The sequence below is a fragment of the Tinamus guttatus genome, unplaced genomic scaffold (assembly GCF_059628265.1).
Source record: "Tinamus guttatus ecotype Peru unplaced genomic scaffold, ASM5962826v1 Tinamus_guttatus_pri_ptg000064l, whole genome shotgun sequence".
Classification (NCBI taxonomy): Eukaryota; Metazoa; Chordata; class Aves; order Tinamiformes; family Tinamidae; genus Tinamus; species Tinamus guttatus.
In genome coordinates this window covers 141485-164913 of record NW_028288598.1, presented here as the reverse complement: position 1 = coordinate 164913, position 23429 = coordinate 141485, and the positions used below count along the sequence as shown (strand labels likewise).

General features: G+C 37.3%; 1 protein-coding gene across 1 annotated transcript in view; it reads left to right on the top strand.

Moving 5' to 3' along the window:
* ARSB (arylsulfatase B) overlaps positions 1–18847 on the top strand; it is a 57105-nt gene extending 38258 nt beyond the window's left edge. The window contains exons 6-8 of the mRNA XM_088519619.1: positions 3848–3918; positions 17836–17964; positions 18488–18847. Coding sequence (XP_088375745.1) covers positions 3848–3918; positions 17836–17964; positions 18488–18753 — 466 coding nt within the window. The 3' untranslated portion in view covers positions 18754–18847. The remainder of the gene's footprint in view (positions 1–3847; positions 3919–17835; positions 17965–18487) is intronic.
* Positions 18848–23429: the final 4582 nt, after the last annotated feature.

Here is a 23429-nt window from a genome sequence, read left to right as displayed (position 1 = left end):
CATTCAAAAATTCATTAATAATATCAGTTGGGAAACTTTTACAAAAAGAACAATTGAGAATACCAAGAATACTTAGTAAAAAAAAAAAAAAAAAGGAAAATACTATATGTGAAGCAGTCTAGACTGAACAGCAAGTTTCTGAGCAAGTGTCCCAAAAGGTTCTTACATTTCTAAGAAATATCTAGTTTCTAGGTGTTTGCTATTCCATTGAAATGAAAATGTGAAGCAAAGTAATTTTTCTTACGTAGAAAGCTGCCCTGGTTGGTACATTGTTTTGATATATTTTGTTCTCCAGTACTGAATATCCAGTATTTCCTTGCTCAGGAAAAAAAGCATTTTGTTTTGCATTAACAGGAAAATGAAAAGCTACAGTGCTGATTACTGTTAAGCATGCATAGCAGCATGTTAGGGAGTGAGAGAGTTGGGATAAAATGCAGTCAAAATAGTCAGTGTCTTCAAAGTTTGTCAGCTTTTTGTCAGAGTTTTGTATTTTCGTAATGTCAGAAATACAAGAATCGATTGGATGAAGTAAGCAAAGCAAGATCAACTAATGTAATAATTTGGTACATTAAAAATCTAGTTGATCTTGTTCTGCTAAAAAATCTAATTTGAGGAATTAAATGCTTGTTGGGAAAAAAATCTGACAGCTATTTTTAGTTTTAAAGGAATGCTGAAGAACGAGATATCTAAATGTTATGCTCAGCTCTTTTTCTGAAGAAGGCTTATCTGAAAAATAATTATTTTAGGGAAATGTGTACAGATATGACCCAGAGAAATACAATATACGACAATGCATTACAAATGCTTTTGCCTACTGACTGAGGATGTTTTTGTGTGAGAGGAACAAATTTACCCTTGAAAACCTTGGATTCCTTCCCAAGGACACTGGGACTTGTGACTATTAAAAACCAGTATGAAAGATCACGTGTAGATGTTTGTTCAAGTTCACTAAAGAATACGAGATCTTTCCTTCTGTTTTAAAAACAGTGCAGGAAAGATCATAGTGAAATTCTCAGAGTAAACCAAGGTTCTCAGTGTTTACCAAGGGTGGCCCCCTGGAATCCCAGACCCTAGAAACTAGAGAAGGTGCCTGGAGAGAGGAAGACTTGCCCTGGGTAGAGGAAGATTGGGTCAGAGAGCACCTAAGGAACCTCGATACCCACAAATCCATGGGCCCTGATGGGATGCACCCCAGAGTGCTGCATGAGCTGGCAGAGGTCATAGCTAAGCCGCTCTCCATCATCTTTGAAAGATCCTGGAGAATGGGGGAGATGCCAGAGGACTGGACGGAAGCCAATGTCACACCAGTCTTCAAAAAAGGCAAGAAGGAGGACCCAGGCAACTACAGGCCAGTCAGCCTCACCTCCGTCCCCAGAAAAGTGATGAAACGGCTCATACTGGCTGTTGTCTCCAGGCACGTGGAGAGCAAGAAGATGCTCAAGAGTAGTCAGCTTGGATTCACCAAGGAGAAATCTTGCTTGACTAACCTGATAGCCTTCTATGATGGAATGACTGGCTGGATAGATGAGGGGAGAGCGGTGGATGTCGTCTATCTCGACTTCACCAAGGCTTTTGACACCGTCCCTCACAACATCCTCCTGGGCAAGCTCCGGAAGTGTGGGATAGATGAGTGGACAGTGAGATGGATTAGGAACTGGCTGGATGGCAGGGCCCAGAGAGTGGTGATCAGCGGTGCAGAGTCTAGTTGGAGGCCTGTAGCTAGCGGAGTCCCCCAGGGGTCAGTCCTTGGTCCAGTCCTGTTCAATTTATTCATCAATGACCTGGATGAAGGCACAGAGTGCTCCCTCAGCAAGTTTGCTGATGATACCAAACTGGGAGGAGTAGCTGATACCCCAGAGGGCTGTGCTGCCATCCAGAGGGACCTGGACAGACTGGACAACTGGACGGTGAAAAACCTCATGCAATTCAACAAGGCCAAGTGCAAGGTCCTGCACCTGGGGAGGAATAACCCCAGACACCAGTACAGGCTGGGGACCGACCTTGTGGAGAGCAGCTCTGCAGAGAAGGACCTGGGTGTCATGGTGGACCACAAGTTGACTATGAGGCAGCAGTGTGCCCTCGTGGCCAAGAAGGCCAATGGGATCCTCGGGTGCATTAAGAAGAGCGTCTCCAGCAGGTCGAGGGAGGTGATCCTGCCCCTCTACTCAGCCCTGGTGAGGCCACATCTGGAGTATTGTGTCCAGTTCTGGGCCCCACAGTACAAGAGGGATGTGGAGCTGCCGGAGAGAGTCCAGCACAGGGCTACAAGGATGATCAGGGGCCTGGAACATCTGCCCTGTGAGGAGAGACTGAGAGAGCTGGGCCTGTTCAGCCTGGAAAAGAGAAGGCTGAGAGGGGACCTGATCAGTGTCTATAGGTACCTCAAGGGAGGCAGTGTAGAGGATGAGGCCAGCCACCAAAAGTTCCCCAGAAACTTAAGGAAAAATTTCTTAACAGTGAGGGTGACAGAGCACTGGAACAGGTTGCCAAGAGAAGTTGTGGAATCCCCTTCTCTGGAGATCTTCAGAATCCACTTGGATGCAGTTCTCTGCCATGTGCTCTAGGTGACCCTGCATGTGCAGGGGGGTGGGACTAGGTAATATCTAGGGGTTCTTTCCAACCTTAACAATTCTATGATTCTGTGATAAACTATTTGATTTCATAGCTGAAATTAATCTGGACACGTTAACCGTGGACCTCGACAGGTTGAAGAGTTGGGCAGAGAGGAACATCATGAGGTTCAACAAGAACAAGTGCAGGAAGGAATAACCCCAGGCACTAGGACAAGGTTAAGGGCTGGCCTGTTGGAAAGCACAGATTCTGCTAAATAAGGCCAGACACTCTTAGTTAGGCATGTGACTAGTAAAGATACTAGAGGGGGAAAAAAAAAGATAACCTTTCACATGTTCTGGGGGAAAAACATTTCTTTCTGTCATTTTTTGGACACTGAATTCAAAATACTTTGGGATGAAGAACTCCCTGTGCATTAAACGAACAGCTGAATCATCTGAATACCTTTAGTATTTTAGATAGTCCTCCTTGGCAGTTTTATATTTAATCAAAATGTATAAGGAAATTTTTTTGAAAGGTACTAGAATATTGATTTTAATTAGTTGTTATTGAAAGCTTTAAGCTACATGTAAGTGTTGTTTAATTATAAAATACCTCCTCCAAAAATGCATATTAAAGTAACTTGGTCTTTTTTGGAGATTTCCTGGGTTTCCTGTAAGTTTTATATTACTTCGTTTTATACTTTTAATGTCAGGTGGTTCAGGGGCCTGGATCATCTTTTCTGCTTTTCCTTTTTTTCTTTTTTTTTTTTTTTTTTTCTTCTTTGAGAAAATTAAAGTCATTTGGAAGTTGTTGTAGGTAGGTTGTTTTTTGGGTTTTTTTCCTGCATTACAGATTGCAGGTGGTGCTTTCGAGGGGTAGCCATGCCAGAGCACTCTGTGAGGCACCTCACCAAATGCCTTCAGCGCTCCTGAGTTCTTGTGTGGGTTTCCAGACGATATACCCAAAGACAAATCTAGCATGCTAATTTATACTGCTAAATTTTATTTTTAAAGTTGGGTGTTATGAAACTGTGCTTTTGTGTAATTCTTGGTAAGCAGAGACCCAACTTAGTATTTTATCAACTTTTGAATAATACCAATAACTACCGGTGAATTCAGGGAAGACTGGGCAAAAGCTGTCACTACTGGGCCTTGAAAGAACATTCAGATTAAAGTTGATGGAAATTAGTTTATGTGCATGAACTTGTTTTGTATTAGAATGACAAAAATAAAATATGCATAATCCTAGCAAGCTGTAAAAAGAATTTAACCTTTCCTTTTGAAATCTCTCTCAGTGAAGGAAAAGCATCTCCCAGAATCGAATTGCTTCACAACATAGACCCCCTGTTTGTGGATGATTTCCCATGTGAGTATATTATTGGTTTTTGAAAACTTATTAAACATGTAGTTTGTCTTCCTAATGTTCCATGTGTTTTCCTTTAACAAAGTATTTTGTTCCAGGTGAAGCAAAATAAGAGTAGGATGCTTTCTGCTTGCAAATTGCTTAGCTAAAAGATACAGGAACACCATTCCCAGGCACCATAAATACATCCAAAATCATGATCCCCACACAGTCCCCATTTCACAGAGCTCTGACTCTGAGATATAAATGAAGCCCCTTGGGACATGAGGTTGTTGAGGGACAGCCATGAACCTGAGGTTCACAGGGAGGACCACTGCCAAAAAACTCAGACAAACAAAGGACTTAGTAGGTAGTTCTTATTGAACTGCTATCCACTCTTGGTACATCTGTATGACATGATTGTGTTACTGACTTTGAAAATGGGAAGCCTGACTTTGCATGAGGCAAAGAAGTTCCAGGCTTCGTGGTTGTTTTTGTTCTGTAATCACAGGAATTGGATCTTTCACTTGAGCTGGAGCTTAAGTTTGCCAGTTGTATAGCTTTCTAAACATGGTCTGTTTTATGATTCAACATTATTAGTTTGCTAAGGACTACAAACTCTTCCAGCAGAGATTTTTTTCATGCAGAACATTTGAATGTATCCTTTCCAGTGCTTTCATAGCATTCCTGTGTTTCATTAAGCGAAGTAAAACCTGACAGAGGGAAACTATGGATAATGGTCTGCAGGCAGGTAGAAGTTGCTCTCAACTAATTTGATGGAAATGGATAAGGTGATCCTCTGCAATGCATGTCTAGTTTTGTGGTGCTGCTCTGAGAAAGAGCAACATTGCAGGTATTTAGTGCTGGCTGGACAGCAGTGCCTGCAGATAATTCCTACATACTGATGGAATTAAGGCGTAGCCTCTCCAATTTCCCTTCAAAGAGTGCTCAATGAGTTGTAGCATTCCTGTATAATGCTTGGCCCTGATGTGGTATTCTGAGACATACTTCAGAGACTACCTTTTTGCTTATGGGCACTGTCATGAGTGAGCTCAGCTGAGGTGTTGGAATAGACAACTTCCCGACTTAAATACGAGGTGCATGAGAAAAGGAAGCGCTCAGGAGTATAAGCTCAGGAAGTGCTTTCCCAAATGCATTTAAAAACTAGAGTCACATTAAAAAAAAAAAAAAAAAAAAAAGGGGGTAACTTTTTACTAGTATTTCCTTATGCACCATGCAGGATTTCTCTCTCCTCAGCAAAGACAGCTTTGGCAACTTTCCTTACTATCAACTTTACTTTCTGCCATAATAGCACTTACAGTCAAAATCAGGCAGTGCTCAACTGCATATACGTGGTTCTTCATTTTGATTTTATAATAGCATTTTCAAAGTACTTGAGAGCAAATAATTGTGTTACTGATAGATTTGATAAGAATATTTTTGTCATGTGTAACAGTGATCTAAAACTGTATTTCTCAGATCACCCTTCTTCTAAATAAACTGAATCATTTCTAAAGCAACAGAGCATGTTAATTTACAATTCAGTGCTGGGGGAGAAGAATCCAGATTTCTTTATACTTGAGTTATTATCATAATGTGCTTAATTTCTTAAAAATTGATCAAAAGTTTGAATGATTTTTTGCTTTACAGATGGGTCATTTTATTAATGGGACATTTAGGATGCTGTTTTTGACCAGGATAATCTTGCCTTGGCTGTTTATTGTCTCCTTGTCCTGTTTTGAGATCAAAGTGATCATTTGTCTATGGTTTAAAGTACATACATACATGTTTTGTTCAGCTCCTTTTCACCTTCTGTGCTGATTACTAAGTCTTTTGGCCTCTTTATGACCGTTTTGCACATGAACTGTCCAAGTCTATTTAAAATTTCACTTAACCTAATGCCATACGGTGTGCCCATATTGTACTAATATTTTCTTTTCTGTAGAAATTGAAACAGAAAATAATGACTGGAAGATGTAGATCAGCCAAACCTTTGGTTTTACAGAGTACTACAGAGCAGCAAATAGGAAATTGAATCTCAACATTCTATTAAACATAACCAAGAAAAGTCTTTCAGGAGATTGGGATTGACCTAGGAGAGCTGTGATTATATAATTAAGACACACACTGTATTGTAGTGATTGTAGAGATGATACCACATACAGAGTTATCATTATATAGTACATGTTCAGTGTTCCTGTACTTTTTAGTGCTTTGGCAAATGATTCATATATTTGTTCAGTATACATTAATTTTAAATAATGGACAAATTTATCTTCATGTCTGTCTGAATGGGCTGATTGCGTGTGTATATTTTAGAACATAAATCATGAGAAGTTGTGTAATCAATGGATTTTTGACTGAAGTAGAAAAACTGAGCTGCATTTTATTCAAAATTCATGCGAGCGTTCTTTCAGGGAAGAATTTGAGCAAAAGACACTGTCTTGAAAGAAACTACATCTTTTGCGGCTCTGGTCTTTTAGAGCCTGCGAGTTTACTGCTCATGGGGTAACACACAATTTTTCAAGTGCTGAAGGGTGCTGGTTTCTGACCCCTGGGCATCAGTTGAGGTTATGCCAGCAGATCTGATGCGTTTCATCATTTAAAAACCTTTCTTCAGGAGCTTTTGTCTGGAAGTAAGTAAAATACTATAGCCATACGCTAGTCTTGTATCAAAGTACCATACTTTGTTCCTACTGTTAAAAATGAACAACGTAAGAGGGAAAACACTGAAGTTTGACTGCAGTACTATGGTATAAGAAAATGCTGACCAGGCTTCTTTTATTGTCTCGAGCATTTGCCATTTACCTCTGAGCTCAACTTTCTTCATCCAAATGGTTTATACATTCCTCACAGTGTCTCAGACTACAGTTTCTTATTTGTTCCCTTCCAATCAGTGCCAAAAAGGAGTTTCTGTCCTCGGCTGCAGGCTCTTGCCCTCTTGATACTCCCTGACCTATGGCAGTGACCTGTGGTAGTCCAGGGTCAAAAATAATCTTTCCTCTTGAGTGAGCTGACCTGGTTTGCAGCGTTAACTCGCAGCACTCATGGTAGTTGCACAGAGGAGGCAGCGTAGCCCTCGGAGTGTGAGACTGGAGTGAAGGCCATGAACCAAATGCTGAGGAGGGTCTGGTGTGTCCTCAATAGCAAAGGCAGGACCTTGGTGAGCTATTACTCCTTTTCTCCCATCCTTTTCTACTTACCTGGAGCTGGAAATTGCCTGAAAAGATGTTTGTTCTGCCAGATTAGCCTGTCAAACTGGCCTAGAAAATAATAAATAAATAAGGAAAGATTTCTACCAAATCAACTAGCTAAATCAATTTACCCTTTGATTATATGACTGAGAGCCAGTGGATGGAGTGTATAGCTGGTGGCAGACTGCTCCTGGCAGCTCCATTTGTACAAGATACCAGGAAACCTCACCTGGAAGCAGTATTTTTTTTTTCAGGGTAGTATAGTAATTTAAGGTGGTATAAGTCGATAATGCTTACCAAGGAGCAAGTTCTGCCTCCCGTATGTGCAGGTCCTGCTTCCCATACATGCTCAGCTCCACTGCCCACTCCCTTGGGTAGCCAATGCCACTTATATAGTCAAACTATAAAGTGACTCAGGATATTGGTTCAGACTGTAATAGCCTCTTTTTCTTGAATACATGCCCAGGGTCAGTTTCAGAATATAACTTTGCCAATCACAAGTTCTAACACAAAGGAGGTGGCTGGAAGGTATTGCACAGGATAGGTGAGGCTGCTTTGCTGGTGGCTCTGAAATTAAACTCTGAGGTTTCTGTCTCATGACATGGGGAGAGGTGACAGCAGTTGATTGCTTCCTCCTCTCCCCTTTGCCACATCCTCTCGATGCTTCTTTCACACCTATTCCAGTGCTTGTCACATACATCCATGGTCTGCTTTGATTTGCTCACGTGGCATGAAGAATAGATGGGTTTTCCCTCGGCAGGTGGGTTGAATCCCCTCATCGAAGGAGATGCCAGAGCAAGGCAGGGGTGAGCTGGCTTGCACAGCTGGCAGTGGGGAGGCAGAGGCGGAGGCAGCCTTCCAGGTGCTACCTGACTGCTCATGAGGCCGGAGCCAGAGGGAGGAAATATGGATCCTACCATTCTCTCCATCCTTGCTGTTGTTTTTGTCCTTCTAGCTGTTTCTTCATAATGCTAGTATTTTTTTTTTCCTTCCCTCAAAAATGATGACAGCATGGCTGAGAAACTATGTCTCAGAAGTAGGACATAGGTATGAAAGATCTGGTCTCTTCCAGATTTGTGTTTGAAACACTCACATTTTCTATTAATTTTAGGACTTGGTAGTAAATTAAGAAAAGTAAAACCAGCAGAACTAGTATTAAATTAAAACAAACTTGACTGTCTTTTTCTCTGCAAAATAAATGTTACAAAAGCTCAAATAAAATGCATAAAATAGTTCAACAGTTAACAAAATAAAAATCTAATTTACACATGTTAGAAGGAAAAAAAAAAAAAGAAAATAGTGTTTTGCCACATTTATGTACGTTTGTTTTGTCTCTCTCTCCTTCTCTCTTTTTTTTTTTTTTTTTTTTTTTTTTTTTTAAATAAGGCAAGCTGCTGGTTTGGCAGCTGCAAGGATGACATCAGCTCTTCCATTGTGAAAGATCTGCTTTCTCTTAGACAACCTCATGACATCTCATCAAGCTTTGGTGATTCAGCTGAATCAAAAACCAACTGAATTTAAGTTTAGATTTTCATAACTGCTAAACTAAACATATTTCTGACCACACAGTCATTGCTGCATGGCCAGTCTTGAAGTAATATTGAAACTTTATATCCCACAGTAGGCTTTTTTTTTTTTTTGATATGCTGAAAGAAAATGTATGTTTTAATTCAGAGTTGTTAAATCAAAATCTGTCACTACACACTCTATTATTTTTAATCTGACTTGCTATATTCATTAATGAAGTTTGTAAATTTTATAAAACCTTCTAGACTGCTCATATGGATACTTTTATCTCTTCAAAAGGAAGTTGAAATCTTTAAATAAACTAGAGATATATTCAGATTGAATGTTGACTAGGTGGGGTCATATGGGGCTGAAAAACCTTCTAACTTCATTTAAAATTTCAGACTTTACCATGAACTCAAACTTCAAAAGCATAAGATTGCAGCCTACTAATTGTAGTTCATTTATTTTAAAGATGTATTCATAAATGCAGACAGTCAGACAGAAATTTGAAGAATTTTAAAAAATACTTTGTGATTTTTCTTTTTCTTTTTTTTTTTTTTCCCTCCGATCTTGCATTGAACAAAGGTAATCAATCAGATTTTACATTGCTTTCCTTGGCATTTGGAAAAAGACATTACCTCATATATTGAACTATTAATTGTCAAAGTAAATGACTGCTTATAGGGTGCATTCTGCACAGACCTAGGTCTGCTCTGTGCAGAATGGATGTGTTGTGTGATACAGTGGAGAAACCATTTAATTTCTGGGACTGATTTATCATTTATGGACGTTATAATTGCATTAGAATAGCTGTAGCATTATATATAGCTACACACATACATACCAAAATGATTAATCTTTGTTAAGGAATGGACACACTAGCCATGTTTAGGCACTATTTATTACATATTGTGCCCAGGTGAAAGATGATTTCTTCCTTGGTTTTATTACTGCTGACCTAGCTGTTTCACAATTATTAAAAGCGTGGAAAAACTCCTGGTGATGGAATTATCCAATAACAGCAGAGTTTTGTAAGAGGTATAGATATTCCTGGATGAGTGTGCTCTGTGGGCTTTGAATAGGATAAGTATCCTGCCTGTCTGTGGCATGTTAATATCTGGAATCTACTCTTGCAGAATCAAAATGCACAGAATCAAAGTGAAGAAAAACCACTAGTACAATTAGCTGACTGAGTGTACAGAATTCAATGGGGAAAACTGGAATGGGAAAATGTATTAATAAGTAGTTTACTTTCATTTAGAATAACCTTTTGAAAAAATGTGTAATTATATAAGAATGTAGTAATCTGGATAAATGCTTGGCCTTGTTAAAGTGTTTTAAGATTTTTTTGATGCCCTTAATAGTTCTGGATTTTACTGAGTAGCTTGATAAATATATATATGTGTATATATATATGCATGTATATTACTACTGTATATATATATCTCTGATTATAAAACACAAAGTGGAGAATACTTTGAAAGAACAACAAGAGTGTTTGTATATGCTTACTATTGTTAACATAAGTTTAGAAGGACATGCAATTTGAAAGGTAACAGTCTTAGCATGGTACTCTAATATAAATTTTGTATTCGAAATCAAACATCACTAAGAGAAAAGTAAAAGGAGTAATAGTGAAGGTTGCAGCTAACTGTTGCCAACTAGCAACAACATCTGCCGTTCCACTAGCAGATTTAAGATCAGCGAGCTTCACTCTGTGAGGTTCTCTGTGTGGCATCATCAACGGGACAACAAGAAGTTTTGGTGCCTCAGGCTTCATCCGTTTCTTCAAAATCGGTATTCTATTAATTTTTACAAAGTTAAGGTCATGGATATTTCTCAAACACTTTTATTTTAATAGAGCAACAGCAAGTCTCATAGTTTTGTAGAAAACTCATTATTGCTATAGAGCAACAAAAGGTCACAAAATGTCTTTCCTCAGTGAAGTAGCAAAAACCTTATTTCTCCAATAATTAATTGCCACAGTACTAGTTGGGGGAGCCTTTGACATTTCCAGAGTTTCCTTTTTGAGATTTTGAGACAAATGTTCCATACATCAGAGTTCAGGAAAAAACAATAATTAAAAGCATATATGTGCAAAGACCTTGAGGGCCCTCAGCATTTAGAAATGACTGTAGCAGACTTGTTTCCATATTTTTCTGAAATGTTTTCATTTTTTTCTTCCCTGGAGAAAAAAATAGCAGCCTATTAATTAAGGCATCGCACCTACTTGTGCCACTCAAAAATTCAGTTTACAAATGAGAATGGGCAAAGACAAGGTTATACAGATGCAAGGGAAATAGGAAAATCAAAACTCGCAATGAGTTTTTGACTTCTATGTTATCATTTAGAACCACCTTGGAATCATTTATTTATGTGTTTATTCTAAACACAAAGGGAAAACACTAGCCTTTAAATGACCTAGAAGACAAGCAAAAATTAATTTATTTATCCTGTGTAGGTGTCTGGAGATAAAAGTATTATTGTAGATGAAGTGAAATGCATCATGTTTCTTGGCAAAAAATACATGTTTTCACTCCAGCAGTGAGAGGAGTTGTCTGTCTTTTGAAACATCAAATATTAGTAACAGCAGCCTAACTGTGATAAACTTTTAGAAAATGTAATCTTGAAGATATTTTCATCTGAGCCCTTTCTTTATTCTGAGTTTACTGAAAATTAGTTAAGCGTTAGCAACTGTTTCTAATTGCTTTAGTGAGCATACTATCAATAATTTGTACAGCCTGCAGTGGGATTTCCATCTGACCTGAGAATTTTATCCTTTATAGAAGAAACTATTGGGGGATTGGAAAAATCCTGTCTAAAGGAAGTTCGGAAGCTCCAGGTATGGGAATCTGATCCCAAGGAAAAGTTGCAGTATGGCTTCCCAAGTTTTGCTGAAGTAAAGTTATGGTTCAAGTCTCAGCTTAGTGTTTCCCTTTCTGACTATAAAAAATTGTGTGTTTTGGTGCCTACTTCCTGAGGACTGCCTTTCTTCTGTTGTGTCAATGCTACAGGGAAGATCAAGTGATATGTTTAAATAGACAGTTTCTAAGTCTTGACTTCCAAGCTTATTGACATGTATTTTGCAGCAGAGAAAATGACTCTGCAGTTCTGTTTTCTCCATTATTCCATAAGCCTCAGTTTCTGGTAACATTCTTGGGACTGAGTGCTCTGACTGAAGTTTTTCATAAGCTTTTGCTTGTGAGGCTTATTAAATAATCTATCAGTGTTTTTTCTCTGTTTTGATTTCACAATCATTTTAATATTTATCAGTCTTTTTTTGGGGGTGGTGGTGGTGGGAGTAGGTGGTTTAAAACTTAGGTGCTGCCAGAAATGGTTGTTGTGAATGTAAATGTGTAAGCCTATTGAACTATGCCTTTACTGAACTGTATTTACTGGGGACATAGCTTCATTTTGTGACTAAAAGAAATTGCTAGGAGTTAATAGAAGTCACTTGTTTGTTTCTGCTGATGCTCAAGAGCTCAGGGGAGGTACCAGAAAGGCTGCTGCTAGTTTCAGTGTGTTTTGTTCCAAACCTCAGCAGACTGCTGCTTTTTTAAACTAAGTATTTGTAAGGGACAGTGAAGTTGACAAGTTTTCTCTGTCTGCATCTGGTCAGATTTATAGAATGCTGAAGACTGTTTCCATGATAGTAATTTTTACATGTAGTTCTATAATATTGAAGGTAGTCTGTAGTGATTGTTACTAAAAAAAAAAAAAAAAAACTGCTGTGGTACAAAAACACATTCAGCACGATTTGAACATGTCAGCAGTGTCTATTGACAGAAGAATAATTGCCTGTGATTTTGCACCACTGGGGAGAAACTATTTTGATAAATAGGTATCACAAAAGAAAATGTTTCAGATCCTGGTAATAGAGTGAGGTGATTTGCATTAGAACAGAAGCCATGGTGTGTAAAATCCTTGATTTATTTCAATGGAAGCAATAGGTGAATGATACCATTTTATGAGAATGTATAGAATCTTTTGAGTGCAATAGGGATTTCCTGGATGATTAAAGCAGTATGTTAATTTTTAAGCTAATAATGAGCATAGTAGAAAATATCATCTCTCCTTTTAGGTTTCATGGATAAATGTTCTGGTGTTTGCCAGTCTCAGACTTCTGTCTAGGGATCTCCTCTGTGCTTTTTATAGACTACTACTTAGATCAGATGAGGCAGGAAGAGATAAGCACTGGCTTGCTGTGAACATATTACCAGTTACTGCCAGTTAGTTTTAAATTCTAGTGACAGTAACCCCTGTGTGTGTTTTTGTTTTTGTTTTCTTTTTTTTTTCCCTCCCCCGTGTTTGGTTAAAGTATTAAGTGGAATACTACTCTGTAACATATAAAGAAGTTCACTCTTCTCTTAAAAAAAATAAACAAAAAACTTGTCTTTTTATTCACTTGGCATGTTTTAGGGTATCAACTCATCAGGATATTAAAAATGGAATGGTACATCTAATTTGGTCATTGTCAGATGACCCTGCCTTTTGAAGCCTGTGTTCTTGGAGTGACTGTCTTCACTGATTCCACAGCCTGTATGCATGAGAGTGTATTGTTTTAAATGTCTTAAAGCAGTGACTTTTTTTTTGATGTATGAGTGACTGAAATGTCGCCTTATTTTCCAGCAATAATTCATCTTAATTAGTTAGTCTTAATTAATTCATACTGTAATAGAAGTGGGAGCAGAGTAACAAACTAAATGATAGGGTGAGTTGCAAGTGACAATTTCTAGTACAGTAGAAGTCTGGAGAACTACAGAGGTCATGTTAAGTTACTAGGAGAATGCCTGGGGAAGCCTCTTGTGCGGCATGCATTGCACACTGCAAAGTGTCAAACTATTCAGCTGCCCAAGTGGCATAATGTGCACACGTGTTTCCCTTACAGGAGATTGTACTGTTGCTGTTCAGCTTTGTCTGGAAGCCCTTAAATGGACTTTGCGTTGCTGACCTGCAAAGTAGTAGCACCTGCTTATTATGCGTTTCAGATGTGCTTCTGGATTAGACTGGAAAGAGGGAGAGCCAGCTAGAGAAACCAGCGCTTTGTGGCTTCTCTTAGTGCCTGCGCTTCAGAGTTTTCCATCAAGTAGGTTGCAATTAAGCTTGGAGCCATTTATATTTTCTCTGTCATTTGGATCAGTCTGCTAGTATATTATCAAAGACAGAAGTTTCACTATAGAGAATGCTGTTATTTTTCAAATTTCCTTTGGGAAATATACTAAAAAAAAAAAAAAAAAAAAAAGTAGATAACTGTTAATGTGCTTATGTCATTCCTTTAAAGAAATGGAGAGAAAGATTCATCTTATATTTTCCGTGAAAGACTCTGGCTGTATGTAGATGCTTACAGGTGAAGGCTGTTTTTATTGTGTAGGGAACTTCCCAGGGATACTGGGAAGCTGCAGAAGCCTAGTCCATCTGACAGTTGGCTATGTTGTTCAGGGTAATCCTTTAGATAGGGCTCTGTTTCCCAAATAAGTAATAAATTAGTATTCTTTTGTCTTTCTCCAAAATTGCTCTCCAATTCCCAGTATTTCTTTCTATGTAAGACCATAGAGCACAGAAATGTAACATGCTTCAAGCAACACTGTTTTGATTCGTCTTAACTTTTGTGGTCAGGAGCTAAGTAAATGCTATGTTAGAGAGAACTGTGTGCTGTTTGATCTCTTTTTCTGTGAGGAAACTTCTTAGCATGGATCATCTTAATCATAGACTGAAGAATATTTTGGTTTTAGATGCACTGTCTATTTATATCACAACATTTTAGGATTCTGCCAGTTACTTGAATTGATCTCATCATTAGAGGGAGAAAGGAGAGCTGGGGGAGTAGTTTATATATGCTTACTAGATCTGTGCAAATATATACCTAGATGTGCACAGGGCAATATGTTATCCCATCTATATTCTCTTTTTTATATCTCAGCTGAAAGTTTGCAGTTTATTGTTTTCCTTTCTGTGATTAAAAATTAGAGAACAAAGGTTAAATGAATACACATTTAAATGATTTGATTACATTTCTTGTCTTTTTTCATACTTTATCTGTTAGACTGAGTCACTAGAAGTTGAGCTTTCCTTTGACAAAAAAAAATGAAATTCAAATCGTATCTTTAATTTATGCCAAAATTAGAAATATGTCTGTTTATAGAGACAAAATATGTGCAATAATGAAAATAAGTGAACTAGGAGGTTTTCATGAGAGGATAAGGGCTACATGTTTTTTTAAAATATTTAAATCATAAACTGCTTTTGTGTGTAGTGGAAGTTGACCACCTCCATTTCTTTTAAAATTCGAACATAAAATGAGCTTTCAGGTTATTAAGACTAACGATGGGCTTGGAGTAAGATATACATTTTAAGTCACTTATGCAATTTTTTTTTCTATACAGATATAAAATCTATTTAAATACTTTTTTGCTAACCTACACCTGCCACAAAAAAAAATATTTAGATCAGACTATTTGTTGTAGTATTAAATATTTAAAAAGAAACAGCTGAATGAAATTCCATTGCTTTCTGAGGTAATAAAAGTTGTATAATTTCCCAATAGAGTACTTCTGAGGAAATAAAGCAGCTGTTGATGCTCAGAGGGTGGCTTCAGGAAAGTGACTTCTGTTTGAAAATAAGAAAATTGATGGCAAAGACTGTGGTATTTTTTAAGGTAAAAGAAAAGCTTCAGTATTTCATCGGCCACTGACACACTGGTAATCACAGGACAGAGGATAAATGTTTAGCCTCTTTGCCTGAAAGACATCATAGTTTTGATATATGCCCAGACTCTATAAAATGAGGATGTGGGCATGTGAAGACAGACTGGATTGGACAGATTCATAAAAGGCATCTGTCTGGTTACTGAATTAGTACATGGGGCTATTGCTGCTGCCTGGTCAACCATGCTGAAAAATAAGAAAATAAAACTGGAGCAGTTGAAGGGAAAACTACTGAGATGCCTAGGGAGTGAATGTTTTATCTTAACAGAGGGAACAAAAAGAATGTGGCTTGTTTAGTCTATGAAACAGAGAAAGAGAATTCTGTAAAATTCCTGCAACATGGGGAGAAGACTGTGCAATAATTCTGAATTTCATCTGCAATAATAGAAGTGGAAGAGACACACAAACTTAACAGTAGGGCTGCAGCAAAGAAGAAAGTCAGATAAATGTTTAGGGGAGGAATATACTAGCCTGATAGAAATTATATGATGGAATGGATATATTGTTTAATCTGACAGTTCTATATATGTATATATGTATATATATGCTGTGTTAAGATCACTTCAGTGAGCATCAGTCTATTTTCTGTGGCCAGTATGTCTGATAAGAACTGACATGTGGAGCAATGTGCTTGACTGAACGAACAGTACGTTACTGTAGCAGAAGACAAGGGTTTACCAGGGGTGAAATAATGACTGACAGAGTTCTGTATATATAGCTCAACATGAGGGTACTTGCCTTTTTCTCTTTCATAATTTTTTTTCAAATATAATATTCTATCAAACAAATTTAACTATAAGCTCCGGCAAAAGTATTTGCTCAATTTTAGGATTTGTTTGTTTTTCAGTAAAGCTTACCTGGAACAATTTGGTGTTTTGTTTTTTTTTTTTTTTCCTTTAGTTGACTTATATTTTGTAATCAACTTATATTTTGTAGTCATCCTATGAAACTGATGTATGCCATTCTAATGTTGTTTTGAAAAGTATATCTAAAAATTCACTCTTTCATACTGTTTATTTGAAGTATTTTAATATATATGCTCTATAATGCTATGGCTTCATAGATGATTGTTCAGCAATTGGAAGCATGTTCTCCATGCTAAATCTTAAATTTGGAATTGTGAACTCAATTTTTTTTCCTTTATTCCACAGCCTAATATCGTAGGGATTTAAAGCACATGGTCGTTTCTTATCTGCTGACTGTATTTCTTTGTGCTCTTTAAGGAAATTAATGATGAAATAATTTCCCAGTAACAAAGAGCATGACAGAATGATACATAATGTAATGATGTTGATAAGTGAGCAGTATTAATCTTTTAAAAGTTATGTATCTGCTACAGACATCTCGCATGGTCCTTTGTGCATTTATCTTCTACAAGAGCAAGTTTTTTATCTTCTACAAGTTTTCTCTTTTAACAGTATTTTCTTTTATTTATTATTTTTTTCATTATCAGCTTCTGTGCATCATGATCTGAACTGAGCCGAGACCTCCCGTCTCTGTAAATGCATATTCTAGACAAGCCCTCTTTTGTAGTTTTATGTGTCTGGGAACATTATGGAAGTGTGATGTAAACAGGAGACTTGAGTATGCACAAGAAGTGCTTATCAAAATAAAAATGATTCCAAGTACGAAGACCAGTAATAAATTAAAAACTTATCAATATCTTCATAAAAACTAAAGAAATTGTATCCTAGGATTTTCTTCCCAAACTTTATTTTGCTTTCTTCTGCATGATCTACCATTTCTATCTATCACTGTGACTTAGAGAATTTACTCTTTTTTTAGAAGCCTCTTGTACTACTTCTAATTTTGGGTTTCTTATCATTGCATAACTCTTTTTTTTTTTAACTTGTTTGTTTTAGTGGCAAAAATCTGTTTGCTGAATCCTTTAGACTTTGAAATTAATTGAAAATTATATCTCGAAAGATGTAAGAAATTTTTTCTTTCTCTGCCTCCTGATGTCCCATTTCTAGTTGGATTACAGAACTACCTTTAGGTTTTCTCTTCGAAAACAGATATCAGCTGATACAGTTAATATAAAACTCTTAGCATTTTATTTCTGAAAGCCAGATCATGTTCACAGAAGCTGAAATGTGAGATGGTTGTTAGTTTGTATGCTCTTGGAGTGTCTGTTTGAACCCCTCCTGTTTTCAGTAAAGACCTGGCCTCCTAGTCATCTTTGCTGCACACACGCTAATTTTTTTCTGAGCCTCCTTCTAGAAAGCTACAAGATTCTTCTGAGAGGAAATTTAGGCATAGTTGACACTTACCCTTTGCTGCAGTATCTGGGCATAAAGCTCTGTCATATTTGACTCTTTCTACCCAAATCACATGAAGACATGCCTCACACTTAGCTTGGTATATTCAGGGAACCTTAACACACATCTTTGTACACATACACACATGTATATAAAATAAATGCTGCATCTGTCACACAAAGACTAGATGAATTATATTGGTTTGTTTTCTAATAGAGTTCTAAAAATGACTTCATATTTATACTATGTTCCTAACTTACTTTGCTTTCCTTTAAGGTCTTGGTATCGACAACAGAACATCTTTATCGCAGAATAGTTCTTTTACATGGGATGATACAATTTTCAATATCTCCATGCATGCAGCAATTCGACATGGAAAATGGAAATTACTAACAGGATATCCAGGTAATAAAGTAACTTCTTTTCATCCAACATATCATATTCCAGCCCCCTCCACCCCCAGCCCAATTTTTTGTTTAATAAATGATCATTTCTCTTATATACTCTGCAGAGTTTTAAGGGTTTTGATCATGGTTAAAGTGCACGCAATGCATACAAAAACCTTGCAACATCAAATAATATAAGTGTCTTTTGCAGTTGTATAAAAACCATCAAATAGAAAGTCCGTGAAATTATTTGCTGCAAAACTAAGTGAAATGAAATTCTGAATATGAAACCTGGAGCATATTGCCTTCTGTTTTATCACCATTTTAAGATGATTTCCGTTCTACAAACAGGAGTCTTGTAGAGGTAGCCCTGATCTAGACAGACTTGGGTGCTGGGCTAGAATTAAAGAATGCAGGAACAACCCCTAGCCAGTGGCTTGACAAACAACCTGGTGATTTCCTTGATTACAGTGCAGCTCTGCCTCTCCACATCACTGCTCTCAATCTGAGAATTAACCCTTGATCTATTCCTGTTTCTGTAGGCTGCAGTCACTGGTTCCCTCCACCATCTTTGTTCAATGAGTCAATGATTCAGTCATCTGATCCTCCAACAAAGAGACTTTGGCTTTTTGATGTTGTTCACGATCCTGAGGAGAAAAATGAGTTGTCCGAAAGATATCCTCATGTGGTGAAGAAACTGCTCTCACGACTTCAGTATTACTATAAACGTTCAGTGCCTGTGTTCTTCCCTGATGATGATCCCCGCTGTGATCCAGAAGCAACTGGTGCCTGGGGTCCTTGGGAATAGTGCAGAGCATTGCTCCTTGCAGAGCTCACCTGATTGGAATTTGATTTGTAGTTTCGAGGTCCAAGTCATTTGTTTCTTATCCTGTTTTTTACAGTTTTGCTAATTGTGAGCTCATTCCTTGAGGAATTACTCAAGGTCTTTCTTACCATCATAATGTGGTGGGAATCTTTTTTCAGTCCTCCGCACTCTCTCCTTCTCAACAATCATACATGAAATGCTTATAAATTAGAAATCTGTTATTTGAATATTCCTTGTCAACAAAGGTGCCTTTAAAGCAGAATGTTGCTTCCCTCCCTGAAAGAAATTACTTCTGTTAAAAAACTGCTATGAGTCATGGCAACAGGATCATTCAGACGTTGGCTGTGGAAGAGACTGATGTTTTATTTCATGCAGGCCCAGATGACAAATTCTATCAGAAACTCTAATGTATCTGTAAAGAATAGAAGAAATACAGCTATTGGCATGACTTTTTACCTTGGAGGTGCACTTTTGTTCAGAGAAGAGGTCAGAAATCTCCAATAATAAAAATAAATAAACAAAAGATCTTCCACTATGCGGCAACATCCCTTATTCCTGTTCACTGCTAACATATGAAATTGGGGTAGACAGAAGTGATTGACTCGAGGACAGGGCTACCATGTAGAGGTACATTAACACACTGGAGAAATAGTGAACAAAAATTTTCTGAAGTTCAGAGCACAGAGCCCTGCCCTTGGGATGGAGAGAGAACATCGACGTGGGGAAGAACCTGGGGTCCTTTTGCACAATGCATTGAACAAGAAAGACCTCATTTCCTAGTAGTGAAGAAGACCAAGGATGTATTGGTCCATATGAGCAAGAATGTAGCCGGCACATTGAGAAAAGTGGTTATTCCCCTCTCTTCACCACTGGAGCACTGCATCGCAGTTTAGGCTTCCTCAGACAAGAAAAAGCATTTCTATAATGTAGTGTAGTCACAGAAATGAGCACATGACACATGAGGAGAGGCTAAAGAACTGATTTAGTTTAGCCTGAAGAAGAAAAAACAAAAGGGAAAATGCTGTCTTCAGTGAGGGACAATGTAGAGAAGATGAGTCCAGACTCAGAGGTGCACAAAGGAAGACAAGAGGCAGCAGACACAAGGTGTAACACAGGGAGTTATAATCTGATATAAGAAAAAAATATCTCGCCATAAGGGTTGTCAATACTGGGACGGGCAGTCCAGGGCAATTGTGGTGTCTCTATCCTCTGAAATGTTCTGGATAATGCAATCTTAACTCTGAAGTTAACTCTAAGTTGCAGAGTGGCCCTCTTTAGTAATGGTTGGGGCAACAACCAGATGACCTCCAAAAGGTCACCTCCAAAGAGCCCTTTCAGCCTACCTTTTCATGGATTCTGTGATGAGCAAAGCCTTACTCTCTCTTAATGCCTGCCTTTCTAATGAGTATCCTTTCTGTAGATTTTTTTATTATTATTATTATTACAGTAGCAACTGTTTTCATCTTGAAGTGGGCTCTGAGCCAGGGGGAAACTAGGTCAAATGACTCAGTTACTCACCAAATTGATGCGAGAAGCTCACCAGCTTCACCCACCAGCTCTCTTCATGCTGTAAGCCTCTGGCGCCTGGCCAGAATTCCAGGACTGCTTTTTGGTGTCCTTAGCCAAGTTCTCAGGCTGCAGAGCTCTAGCTGCCATCCTCCAGAAAGTAGGAACCTAACTGCGTGTTTTCAGAATCCGGGACTGAGTCCTATAACTGGCACTGACATTTTGCACACCCAGTTCAGTAGACATCTGCTACTTGTTAGCAAACAGACCCATAAAGAGACAGCCACCTTGATTAAAAAAAAAAAAATTAACTACAAAAATAAAGCACAGGAAAGACGGAAATTCAGGAAACCAAAAACATGTATTAAAATAATCAGAAATTCATGTCTTCTGCTATAGCTTGTTTAAGCCTACCTTGCCTTTCCCACCTTTGATATGTTCCTCTGTATACTAGAAGGGGAGGCAAAGTTCTCCAAAAGCATGTTCAACTGTTTATCTTTTTCCCTGAGTCTCATGTTTTTCCCCTCCCCTCTGTCACTTCCGTCTCTTTATCCCAGTATTTTTTCATTCTGTTTATTTTGTGGTCTTCAGTATTGAAGGTGGGTAAAAAAGAAAGATGGACTGGGAGAGAATAATTTTCCTATGCTGGGCAAGCATATGGTTTAGGCTGACATGACTTGGAAGCCTGTGTCAGACCAAGGCTCAATCTATCTCTGTCAGTGATTGAAAACACATGTCTGCACAGCAGTAAAGGGCAAACACGTGTGTTAAATTCTCCAGATTGCCTTTCATATTTTAGCTGTGGTTCAGAGAAGAACTGAACCTCAGATATTTAAATTTTGTGTATTTAGTAGCTCTCAGTGTAAACTCTAGTATTCACACGGTCTTCTTCTATAGTTGGGAGTTCCACAGGCTGACTATGCACCACATGTAGTCATCTCTGTTCGTGCTCTGCTTCTGGGCAGTTTGACTTTTCACTGGTAAAATACCTATGGTGCAACAGAAGTTCCTACTATACCATGTTTAGTGACTTTCGTATTAACTTTATATAACTTTCATATCCATACATATTTATAATAAAAATTTAATAAAAATAATGAAATATAATTAATATAATTAATATAATAAAATATAATAAATATAATGAAATATAATTAATATAATAAAAATATAATAAAGCTAATAGTAAATATGTCTTTATAATAAAAATTGGAATTTGTATGTTCTGTCTGCAAATTGATACATACTTCTTTCAATTTCAAAAACTGTTACCAACATTTCTTTCTATTTTGGCTTCCCAGCACAGCATTTCACTCTCAAGATCCAAGAGATTCTCTGAGATAACTTTCTGAGACAATCTCTCTTATCTGCTAACCACAGGTAGGGATCAAAAATATAAGCAACAGAACCTTTTTATTAGCTATGGCATTGCCTTTCTTCAGTAGCTCTAGAAAACCTTTATTGTATTTCCCTTTTCTAACCAATACAGTATATCTATTTTATACCAACACACCTATGCTAGTTTATAGCTTTTACCTTTTAATTCTGCAGCTGTAATCCTCACATTCTGGTTTTTCATTACTTGTAAGTAATCAGATATAGATTGGAATACATGGATTTGAAAGAACAAGGTATCAGTATATCTCATGAATTTACTTTCTTTTTTTTTCTTAATTAGCTAGACTTTCAAATGCCTTTTTGAAAGGCATAAGGGAAACATAAGGGAAAACTTACATAAGGGAAACTAGGTCCAATAATTTACATTAGTATTACTCTTGAGAGGACTGAGATTTTTGGGGGTGTGAATATTTATTTAGTACTCTGTCTACACTAGTAGATATGAAAGACTTAAAAGATAACTGCTCTCGGTTGATACCGCGATATGGCAGTTTATAAAAGCTATTACACGATGTGGTTGCCACAATACCAAAAGAACAGACTTAAGAATGAGGGGCAGAGATGGGCCCCAAGTCTCTCTGTATCATGCAGTGTTCTCTATTCACATTACAGGAGGAAGGATGTTGGCTTACACACAAAAGTGATAATTTTTGTCAGTAATATTTACAGATACTGGTTTTTGTAAGCTATTGCTTAATTTCATGGACTAAAATGTATATATATACATACAAAAAAAGCTCTTTTGAAAAACACAGGTAATTCATATTCTTAAGTTCTCCCCTCAATATCAACTTCTTGGCAAAATTTAGAAATGATCAGAGAATTTCTAATTTTAATTTCAAAAGTAATTAGAGTTGTCACATATCCTTTTTTAAATTTTCTCTCTGTCCTGCAATCTGTATTTTATTATCTAACTGATACAAGTCCCTCTACTAGCAAGAGACCATGGTATGTCACTATTTCCTGTGGTTTAGAATTCATCTTCTATTTCCCCTTTTTCCTAACAAAGAGAGGTTCTGTTTTAAAAATCATTATTTTCTCAGCTACAGAGTATATAAGAGCATATAATTATTTCTTTTAATTTCTTATTGTTTTCCCTGGGTGGTCCTCCATAAAATATTTTAATTGAAATGCGTTAGGGAAAAAAAAAAAAAAAAAGAAGCTGGCTGACACATTCAAGTTGGCATCAGCAGAGACTCAGAGACTTGTATATCATTCAGTCGTTTCAGATTGGGAAGTACAGAATTCTTTATACATTTTGTGGTTACATGAATAACATTCAAAAATGCAAGCATTTTGAACTCTTTAAATAAGACTTCATTTCATCCCTTTCCAAGCTTTAAGATTCAATCTTAATCTAGCAAAGTTTTGCGTATTTCAGATTTGAAAGTCTTTATTTTTGTGTTGTAAAAATAACTTAAGCTTTAGAAAAGTAAAGAAACCAGGTTTAGGAGGAATGCTTATGCGGGTTATACAGTCTCTTTTACAGTTTACTGATAGATGTACACAAGCAAAGAAAGAATTCTTTTATAAGCAAAGCACAAGATCTGAACCTGTTCTTAATCCAAGGCTCTATATATGTCCTGTAAGTTTCCTAGAATTGATAAATGAGTCTTGCATGAAAACCTAAGTTTAGTTATTTAATTATTTGCAAAATATCTAAACATAAGAACCAGATTTTAGGCCCTTTCAGGCTGTGTAGACATGAAGATGCACTAACCATCCTTGTTGGTTTCTTGGAATTTGCCTCTTAT